The sequence below is a fragment of the Lissotriton vulgaris genome, chromosome 3_1 (genome assembly GCF_964263255.1).
Source record: "Lissotriton vulgaris chromosome 3_1, aLisVul1.2, whole genome shotgun sequence".
NCBI classification, from domain to species: domain Eukaryota; kingdom Metazoa; phylum Chordata; class Amphibia; order Caudata; family Salamandridae; genus Lissotriton; species Lissotriton vulgaris.
In genome coordinates this window covers 792678490-792688962 of record NC_141689.1, presented here as the reverse complement: position 1 = coordinate 792688962, position 10473 = coordinate 792678490, and the positions used below count along the sequence as shown (strand labels likewise).

The 10473-nt window shown below is 37.3% G+C and overlaps 1 protein-coding gene across 6 annotated transcripts in view; it reads right to left on the bottom strand.

Moving 5' to 3' along the window:
• Positions 1–251: 251 nt before the first annotated feature.
• The window catches only part of GRAMD2B (GRAM domain containing 2B), a 463109-nt gene continuing 452887 nt past the window's right edge, over positions 252–10473 (bottom strand). For 5 of the 6 annotated variants that reach the window (XM_086961100.1, XM_086961099.1, XM_086961101.1 and 2 more), the window contains one exon: positions 252–2601. In XM_086961100.1, the coding sequence (XP_086817226.1) occupies positions 2560–2601 (42 nt within the window). In that variant the 3' untranslated portion in view covers positions 252–2559. The remainder of the gene's footprint in view (positions 2602–10473) is intronic. The other variant, XM_086961104.1, reaches the window with a different exon arrangement.

Here is a 10473-nt window from a genome sequence, read left to right as displayed (position 1 = left end):
GAATTCTTTCACCATTCTACCCTCACTCACGATAGATACATCATCATTCATTGAAATTCAAAAGAATGAAATGTTGGTACAGTAAAAAAAAAAAAAAGCTACATAGCCACATCTTCCTCGAAAATATATAAAAGTGTAGATTTCTAACAAAAACAACTTTAAAAGTAGAGATTCTTTTATCAAAAAAGAATAATCCAGTTGTGTATGCTAATAGGAGTAATCGGAACAAGAAATATTATCGGAACACTACAACTTTTTCAATGATCATTTTATTTAATACAAAATATCAGACATTTCATAGAAATGGGTAAAATGCATAAAAGGACTTATAGTACCAATATGGATCATGCAAATCATATTGCTTCCATTATGACAACTAGCCCATGCTGTAACCAATAATTATTGTAATATTCTAATGTAACAAAATGAACATCTTCGACGGTGTCCAAGTTCTTCAATCAGTTACAATGGAAAAGACCAAAACACCATAACACCCTTTTACAAACATTTGCTAATTGCACTTGTTCAAGAGGTAGTTAATAGCACACGTTCATAACTCAAGTTTTAACCAGGTTTCCAACATGTTTATTCGAGCTCGAAGAAAGAATATGTAATATTTTGGCTTCATTCAATTTTTTTCAGACCTGTGATTTTCATTTTGAGATTAAAAATATATAGCAATGTGGATCATTGTATATGCATTTGTATATGCATCTAGGACACTATGGCTCACTTGTAGCCGTTTATAACACATAGAAAAAGAAGCAAAGCATCCTTAGTTCAGGCAGTTATGTGTTTTGAGCCAGATTTACCACGTCAACAAACGGCTCCGACCAAATGTCCTGCATCGCATACTTTAACATCCAGATCTTTACAAGAAATTAAAAAAAAATTGCATCAGCCAGGGATATAATGTAATCATGGTCTTAAGGTCACATACAAGCATGGCATCTACTATCAAAGTGCAGGTATGCTGTTTGATTTTGTTCAAAGGTGAAATTCTCAACCAGAGGAAGTAATCTAAAGTCAATAAATGGAAAAGGTCCAGTTTGTTTAATGTTTAAGAGTGCAAAGCATGACGGGCTTGAACTATGTTAAAAACTCTGCAGATTTGAGGACAACTAAAATACTTTAGTACTTTTAACAAGAAAGGAATTGAAACTGGAAAACTAAAAACACGTACCAAGTTGTCTATCACAGTTCATGAATTTGAAAGATAGTGAAGTAACAGAGGCGCGAATTCTTAAGAAGCTCACATCCACTCTGCTCGCAAGATTTTTAGTAACCGACCAGCAAATGAAACTGAACATTTCAATTATCTATAGTGGCTTCCTTATGATGGTGGATTTGTGTACATTAAATTGACCGAAAGGCAAAGGAGTCAAATCAAGTGCAATACTAAGCACTAGCATGTCAGTATTATTACCCCAAAAGCACTTGATAAGGACCGTTCTGGTATAAAAAGTATTGAGACTATTGGGTTAGAGCCAACTGATTAATCAAACGGCTGTGCAATGTAACTGAGGACCAGCGCCACTCTTGGAGAAACAGAATTCATATCCCATATCTTTTTACGTTGGATAAACTTTAGATCGAAATACATTCTTCTCAAAACTCACATCAAGTTTCCTTGGCAATATTCAGAGATCATACAAATGATAAGTAGACTAAGAAAAATCAATGTAGCAATACAGGTCCATACTCGGGCCCACATACAAAAAATTGAATAAATCGCAAGGGTGCACCAGTGGTAAAAAATCCCAACTGGGATGAATTAAAGAAGGAAGAACTAACAGTGACGGACACAAAAACCACATGTAAAACAAGGACATAGCGTGTACTTAAATAGAAAATATGCAGCGGGCTCAATAAACAAATATTTTGATGTTTCAATTATTTTTCTCAAACACTACTTTCTCACTTAATGGAAGAAGAAATTACCCTAAATTTTTAAAAATATTTTTACTGTATGGTAAACTAAATTCTATTTTTATATGTGCGTTGCTGTGTTTCAGAGTACAATGGTATCCAATAAGTGGTTAAAGCAGGCACATAAATAACAAATTACATTATAAGTGACACCAAACTAGCGTGGTGTCTCTTTAAAAAGACCACACTTTTTAAATAGCTTTGAATGGTAATATTAACCAACTTTCTGTTTTAAAGCCCCTTGCCCTTACAAAATGAGTCAGGCATGGAATTCCTTACTGAATGAAGGCAACATTGTAAGGTGCATGAGTTAAAGAGGTTTTACAAAACACACTACTAAGACATTAGGATTCTCCTGCAAAAACATGTTTGTCATTGCTAAGCAAAGTGCTTCTTTTCATAGCTTCAAAGAGTCCGTAGGAAAATGGAAATCTACGATCCCATAAAAATATATACATAATTATATTTCATATTATTGCACAATAAAGACCCATGCTGCCAAGATCAAAGGCCTAATAATCTTTAGACATGTAACTTTAGGTCCACTGCGATGGTAACCCCACTCTGACCAGCAGAGCGCATGGGGATTATGGGGAGGGGTAGATGGCATGTCTACCACACCAAGCATCTTCACACTATATCTTCAAGAAGTCTTTGCAGATTCTTCTGGATCTGAAAGGGCAGAAATGCTCAAATTATAAACTCAAAAGAACAAGTTTACGATTAGAAAAATAAAATCATGGAAAAGTGACTAGCATTAACAATGTGTCAAGTTCAACACAATTTCATCACTGCGAGAAAATCAGAGTACAAATTCGAAGTAAATAGCTAGCCCAAACTGGCCATGTGACTCTACCCTTAAAAGTCCTATTGCCTATTTATATTTGCACAATATTAACATTATATTCAGGTTTGAGAGAAATCTTCAGGTTTGCCAACACTGATTATCACTTTTCTGTTTCCATGTTGAAGGTGTCCATTGATTTTCACCTTAACCCTAAACACAATATTAAAAGTCTTGAATAGGTTACAATCTATTATTATGCTTAAATAAGACAGGCCAGTGCGTCAAATAAGGTAAATTGTCATCCACATTTGTCAGGTAGAGCACAGCCAGAAATAGTGCTATGCATGAGAAATTATTTTAATGTCATTCCTCGCAGATACAGTGAGGCAATGAAGGGTCCTCAAGAGAAGAGATTCACACTTACAGCAACCACTTGTAAGGGTGATGCATTTGGGTTCATATGAAGACTGGAAGGGCATACAGGTGTTGAGTCCTATTTCATAGACATGAATGGAGGCTTCTCTATTGTAACTGCCTTTACTTATGCTTTCACGCCTTGCAAATGTGCCGCATTGAGAGGAGCTGGTCAGCTACTCTCCTGTCTAGGCTCCTCTTCTCCCTTTTACTGCCCAACTTCCTGTCTCCTCCCCTTCCTGGAAGTTCCTCTTCAAGGCTGCAGCTACTCTCTTAACCTCTCCAGAGTACTGACGTTCATGGGAGACATTATGGAGTAAAGAAGCAGACCCCCTAATAGTAAATTATTTATCTCTAGGACATGGGAACAAAGTCTTGTATATGACTCCGAAAATCCAATTCAGAGACAAAGTGGACTGGCTATTCTGAATAAAGTGTAAGCTAACCCTAAACAAGGGAGGATACAAGTCTTTCCGGGAAGAGCTCCTTTTATTTTCTAGGAATAAAATCGAAAGTGTAACTGAAAAAATTCCAATGTGAATATTCCTTGTGATTGTATGCCTCAGCCATGTACCTTGCTAGGCCAGCCCAATACCAAATACATCGATTCTCAATGATGCAACAAGGGTAGTTTGCCATATATTAGTCGGTCCTTAAAAGAGTTTATGGAACTTCAGACTAACGATTACAAGCATGAAAGTCATACATCGCAGTGAAAGACTCTGGCGTTCCAAAAGAAATTAAGTACTAATGATTGCTTTTAGCTTTCTTAAAAAAGAAAAAAAAAAAAAAAAAACGTTTTGCTTCTTCCAAGTCAATAAATGCACACAGACATATTACTAAAAATTATTTAGCTAAGCAATGTGCAACGGTTAATGTAAAAATTCAAAAATCTAAAATGACACACATTTACAATGTGCGAGCTGCACCAAGCAGTCATAGTTATTAGAATAGGCCTCCGAAAAGCGAACTCGACATTGCTGTAATATACACAACAAAATTTAGGACATGACAACTAATGCAACATGCTTAGAAATATTTTACACAACCGCAGAATATTCCGGTTAAGCAACATTTATTAATTTACAAGGCAACAGTTCATTAGCTAAGCTTCCCATTTTTTTACTTTCACATAATGTTTAATAGAATAACTGTGCACTGTACACAATAATTCTTGTTCGTGTTAAATCAAATCCATTACCTAACGTGGCATTGCAAGTTTATTTTCCTTTTTCTTTTGAATAGTTTGTTGTTCTCGCAATTAAACTTTGAATAATTAGAAGGTGAGATGTGATCCAAGTCTATGAAAATCTGTTAGAGACATCTTGGGGAAGATTCCTTACCTTTTAACATCCAGACATCAGGGGGGATCCGGAAGATTTTGATAGCAGTACCTCTGTTTGCTGATAGGTGGCGTCAGCCGACTTCACGTAACATTGTAGGCGTCTGGTTCGTTGCCATGACATCGGAATCATCAATATAGGCGTCACTTTAGTGTGCTGACATCAGTCTTTTCTTTCCGCAACAGCCAGCACAGACCCAAAGAGAGCTACCCTTGTCATTTTTTGACAGACTTTTTTCAACTGTCGAATCTTTTTGGTGTGCAGATCATGTCCTGTAAGAACACCTCGGAGTTCAAGCCGTGCTGGCCTGTCCTTGCACCATGTTGGTCATGGACGCCCATTTGGTGTGTCTCTGGTGTCTGCAGTTTCACCACAACACTAAGTCATGCTCAGATTGCTGGGCCATGACGCCGAAGGCTTTGAGGGTGCGGTCCTTAACCCCTTCGAGGCTATTGACGAGCTGGGCACACAATAAAGTTCTATTGAGTCTTATCGAATGGTGTTTGCACAACAATTACTTTCTGTTTGGAAATGATCTTTTTAACCAACTCAGAGGGGTGGCTATGGGATCCTGTTTCTCCCCCAGCTACGCGGGTTTACACGTTGGCTGGTGAGAGGAACAGGTCCTAAGGAAACAACATCTAGTATGGGTAAATGAGAAGATAGTTAAATATCTTCGATATATTGATGATGTCTTCATTTTATGGCAGGGTGATGAGACTGAGTGTTCTTTGTTTATACAAGATATTAATAATAACAACCTCAATCTCAACTTTACGTCACATGTAAATAAGAAAGAAATTGAATTTCGAGACGTTAAAGTATACATCAATAATAACAAAATAGAAACCACCTTGTTCAGGAAACTCACAGCAGGGAATACCACTCTCCATGCCACTAGTCTACACCCCCAGCATACCATCAACAGCATTCCATATGGGGAAGCATTGAGAATGGGAAGAATTTGCAGCACCACTGTCGATTTTAATCTTTGTATTGGTGAGATGAAGGAAAGATTGAAAAAGAGAGGCTATCAGGATAGCACTTTAAAGCAAGCTATAGCGAAAGCTAATTACCAAACCAGAGAGAGTCTGTTATTCCCAAAATCCACTAATGTTGAATTAACTGAAATCAGTGATAATGGCAACGATCCCTCGGAAATTCATCAATGTCCCAGACTAGTCACCGTGTTCAGTAATGAGGAGAAACAAATTAGGAATATTGTAAAGAAAAACTGGCCCATAATTTTGACTGATACTGTGATTGGGTCTAAATTACCTAATTCTCCTCTGATCACCTTCAGAAGAGCTAAAAGTATGGGATCACTTTTAGACAAAACCAGTCCTGAGGTGAGCCTGAAATCTATGTGGCTACAGCCTACACGTGGTTTTTACAAATGCTCCACGTGCAGAGCTTGCAAATTTGGAGTAAACAAGATACATTATCAAACTCCTTTTAGCACTCAGGAAATTGCTATAGCTGGCAACTTCAACTGCAAAAGTGATCATGCTGTGTACGTCTTGACATGCACCTGTGGCTTGAACTATATTGGAAGTACCAAACTACAGGTGCATGTCAGGATTTTACAACATCTTGGGGAAATTTTACACAGCGATCAATCTTATCCTGTGGCACGCCATTTTAAGAGATTTCACGACAACAATCTGACATTTTTAAAATACTATGTGGTAGCGGCCATTCCTAAACTACGTAGAGGAGGGAACAGAGAACTCAGATTAAGACAATTGGAAACTACTATGATCTTAGAGTTCGATAGTAAATGGCAGAATGGGTTGAACAATGTAGAAGACATGATGGCCCAATGGGTTGAACAATGTAGAAGACATGCCCAATTTTTTATGATCTACATTTCCCCATGTTCCCACATATAATTGTTGTCCCTAGTATATTAAGTGAAAAATTTTTGATGCCGTATAGATCTTTTCCTCCATTGTATCCATATTCCTATATCTTGGTATTTCTTTATCTGTATTTATATATTTGTGTAATTCTTGTGCTTTTATACTCTATTTATTAGCAGATTTGCACATGGCATGTTTGCACTGTGGTTAGAGTATACAGGCAAATTTCTTGCACTGATATTTTTCGATTTGCAATTTGCAAGCTTTTGTTCCTGACATATTTTTTAGTGATGGGCATCTTTTCCCAGTTGCCTATCCTTGCTGATATAGATATTTACAACCCTTCCCCCCATTTTTTTGAAAGAGCAGTGGTTCATTGGAATGTATGAGATCATTTTTTAAGCTTAGAAAAATCAATTGCTTTCTAAATCTTTTTCCACTAACAGTTCCACTTGCCTTTCGTTTTTACTTTTATATTATCACTGTATGCACTATTAAGCTGCGTTTGAGGGTACTGAGATATCAGAACAGAATTTCTCTAAATAGAATGTAATATATATCTTTATAACTATTGGATATAGTTAATATTCATCACACAGTTAGCACTTTATAGCACCATGTTGCACTAATTCTTTCTATTCGCACTTTTTGCACAGCTTTGCACATAGACCATTATTGCTGCTAGCCCCCTTTTTTTAGAGATTGTGTATCTTTTTACCCTCTAAGTGTATACATGTTTTACTGTCCAAATTCTGAAGGGAAGATTTTGATACAAGAAATTCAATTAATAATGTATACGGTTTTTAGGATTTATCCTTTTGTATTATTTGTATTTATACAGTCATACATTTCACCATTTGCATTTATTTTTTTTAAACATACTTTCTGCTATTGCTGCCCAAAATTTGGCTTTTTATTTAATCTGCAGCAATAAGTTGTATCAGCCGCGTTGGACAGTCTGTTTACTATGCCTATTGGTCATGTGACCGGCATTTAGAGGAATTGAGGAAGATATCTCTTTAAATATCACACAATGGCATTTGGATGATGTTCTCCGCTTGTGAACAAGGGCTCTTGAGCCCGAAACGTGTCTATGCTGCCACTTAAAAACTAAAATAAACAATCTTCACCTACCTGATCCTGTGGTCTGTCTTCTTGCTTTGCCGTTCCTATGATCGGAGGTTGCTGCGGAATATTACTGCATATATATATATATATTATATATATATATTTTTTAAAGAGCAAAAAAGAATTGATATAGGTTTGTGAAGTTTTTGTTAGTTTATTGTGAGTACGAAAGAAAATTATAAAGGAGGGCGAGCTGCAGCGAGGAGTGCAGCGAGGAGTGAGATCACAATGTCACGTTGGGATTGGTTGGTTGGTGCACATTCACACGGAGATTGGTTGGTGTTGCACTGTGATAGGTCAGTGTTCATGTGGATATCACATTGGGATTTGCTAACAGGATTTTGATAAATAACTGCAACAGGATTGGAGTAAAGGAAATTGGCGTTTAAGGAACAGAATCCAAACACTAGATTCAAATAGTTTTCTTACAAATTTGTCAGAATCATGAAATGTTTTAAAGAATGTAAGAGTACAGTAAGGGGTGATTTTACAAAATCGGGTAAGGTGAAAAGGCACTTCCTGGAGGGTACGCCTGCACATTATCAGACAACTGAATTAGGATTACATACATCTTTGTGGCTTTGTCAATGGTGCAAGATCACAGAAAAAGTAGATGCATTAACATTTCCAGGGTATGGCACTTTTGAGACTAAAATTCTTGAGACATTAAAGGCAAAATTGTAAGAAATTCAACTGCCCACTAGACCCACATAATAGGAGGCTTTGAACATGTGGGAGAAAGTGGCACGAAAAAAAGAAAGGAAGAAATATCAGAAAAGAGCACAGAATAATAATTCAGATGCTCGGTGGAATGAAGATCAATAAAGATGGAGGAAAGCTAAAGTTGAAGGAACTAGATTGTATCCAGCTATTTCTACAGGAATACCAGAGAAGGGAAGGAACCAGGATAAGTAGAAAGGGGAAAAGGAAAAAAAAACGAGACAGATAATGTTACAGGGGAAAATATTTTAGAATAGGTGTTGCCTGCACGGCAACTGATCGTACATTAGTGGTACAATAGTTACTGCGCTCGAGGAAACCAGAATGGTGCAGATTGAGAGACTCCTTCAAATTCTCCATCACAAATTGCCCTGCCACACACTGTTACTTCACCTGTAGTAAATGCACCAGATATGTATGGTTCGATGACAGCATTGCAACCAGCTACTGCACAGACCATGCCTAGACCAGTTGCAAATATCCCAGTAAACTTTAACCTGACTTCGGAGGCTCAAAGAGTTGTAGGAGGTTTATCAACAACCGGATTTATTCGAACGTCTCAGAATTCTCAGATTGTTGTATGGAGACCACCTTTGACAGAACAAGCATTAAGAGATGGCGAAGGTTTGTTTCACAACATCAATTACTCCTGGGCAAACCTAACTGTTTGAAGAAGGAATTTTTCCACCATGGTTTGAAGAAGCTGCAAGGATTACAAAGGCACGGAGCCCAGTGCAACAAGCTAGCCCAGAATCTGAAACGGGAGACCATTAAATAGTTTCAAATTAAAAGTAAACTTGAAGAAATAATATGTGGATGTTTAGAATTAGATCATTTGAACCAATATCAAGAGAAATAATAGATTTACCTGTGGAAAGAAATGATAAGACGAGCAGCAATTGCACATGATAAATGAACTGAATTGACTCAGAAATATGAGGATGTTCTTTTTAAATGTTTTCCTTTGCAGAAAAGTTACAGGGTTCAGTAAGATGATGAGGCCGTTGAAACCGTGTGCTCTTCAGGAATACAGCTGCATATTACAGAGCTAATAAAATGTATTTGAAAATGGAGGGAAACTGACAAATTAGAATCTAAATGGGCAAGAAAACATGAACAGAAAAAGAGAGTACCTGAATTGGTAGGGGAAAAGAATGAGCAGAGCTTCAGCTTATCCTTTGAGAGAAATAGCAGTAGTGTATGTCCCTATACCTTGGAGTGGAGTAGAGGTAATCTGGCAGTTTTTATGAACAACTTCCCAAAATTAAGAGACAAGCATGTGCAGTGGTAGACACAAGTTGATCAATATGTGAAGATTTCAGGGATGATGTGGAGTGATCTGAATACATTCTTTGATATTGTGGTACTGAGCGGTTTGGGGGCTGAGTGTAAGACTGCTGTACAGTGGGCATGTGAAGAGCCAGCGAGAGTGACACACACTAATGCACCATCTCCTATAGTAATGGAGAAATATGTAGCAGTGATTACTTTCTTGAAAGGCAGAGAGCCTCTAAAAGATCGTGATTGGTTGAAAAATAACCAAACAACCCAAGCATCAAAAGAATCAGTTCATGAGATTTATAAATGATTGTTGAAGGTAATCCAGCAGCACAGTGGAAGAGAATATTCTGATGAGAAAGACATGGGTATTTGTATATCTTAGTTTGTTTTAGGATTAAGACAAGAGATCAGTTTGCATATAATCAAAAGTGTAATCTATTGGCAAAATACATCACTTGATGAGATTTTGAAGTATGCAAAATATTGCAGCGATGAACTAGAAATTAAAAAGAGAAAAGATTAAAGAGAAATTGATGTTGGGTCAGACAAAGTTTGTCAGGAAGGTTTTCAGAATCCTCCTTTTGCAGGAAATCAAGGAGGTAGGCAGGGTGTTGCTGTTCCACAAAAAGGGTTTCAGAGTAATCCAGGTGGTTTTTATGTTCTACAAGGTAGGGGTAGAGGGTTCCCAAATGATTCAGGTTCAGGAATGGAGGTTGCAGCATTGAAGAAAATTACCCCTGGTCACAATTGTCACAGGAACTGGCATTGGAAGAGGGAGTGTAGATTTAATCCTGATAATGCGAATGGAAATATACAAATGCAGAGAGGAGTGCAAATGCAAAATATGCCAGTACAACAGATGCAGATGGCAATGCAAAAATAAGTTCCGATGATGCAGGTCCCACAAGCTCAAATTGTGCCACAGAATAAGGGAAACCTGAGATTCTATCTGAACCAGATGCCAAAGGCAAATTTGAACCCCTTCCCGAATCAGAATCAGAATACGCTA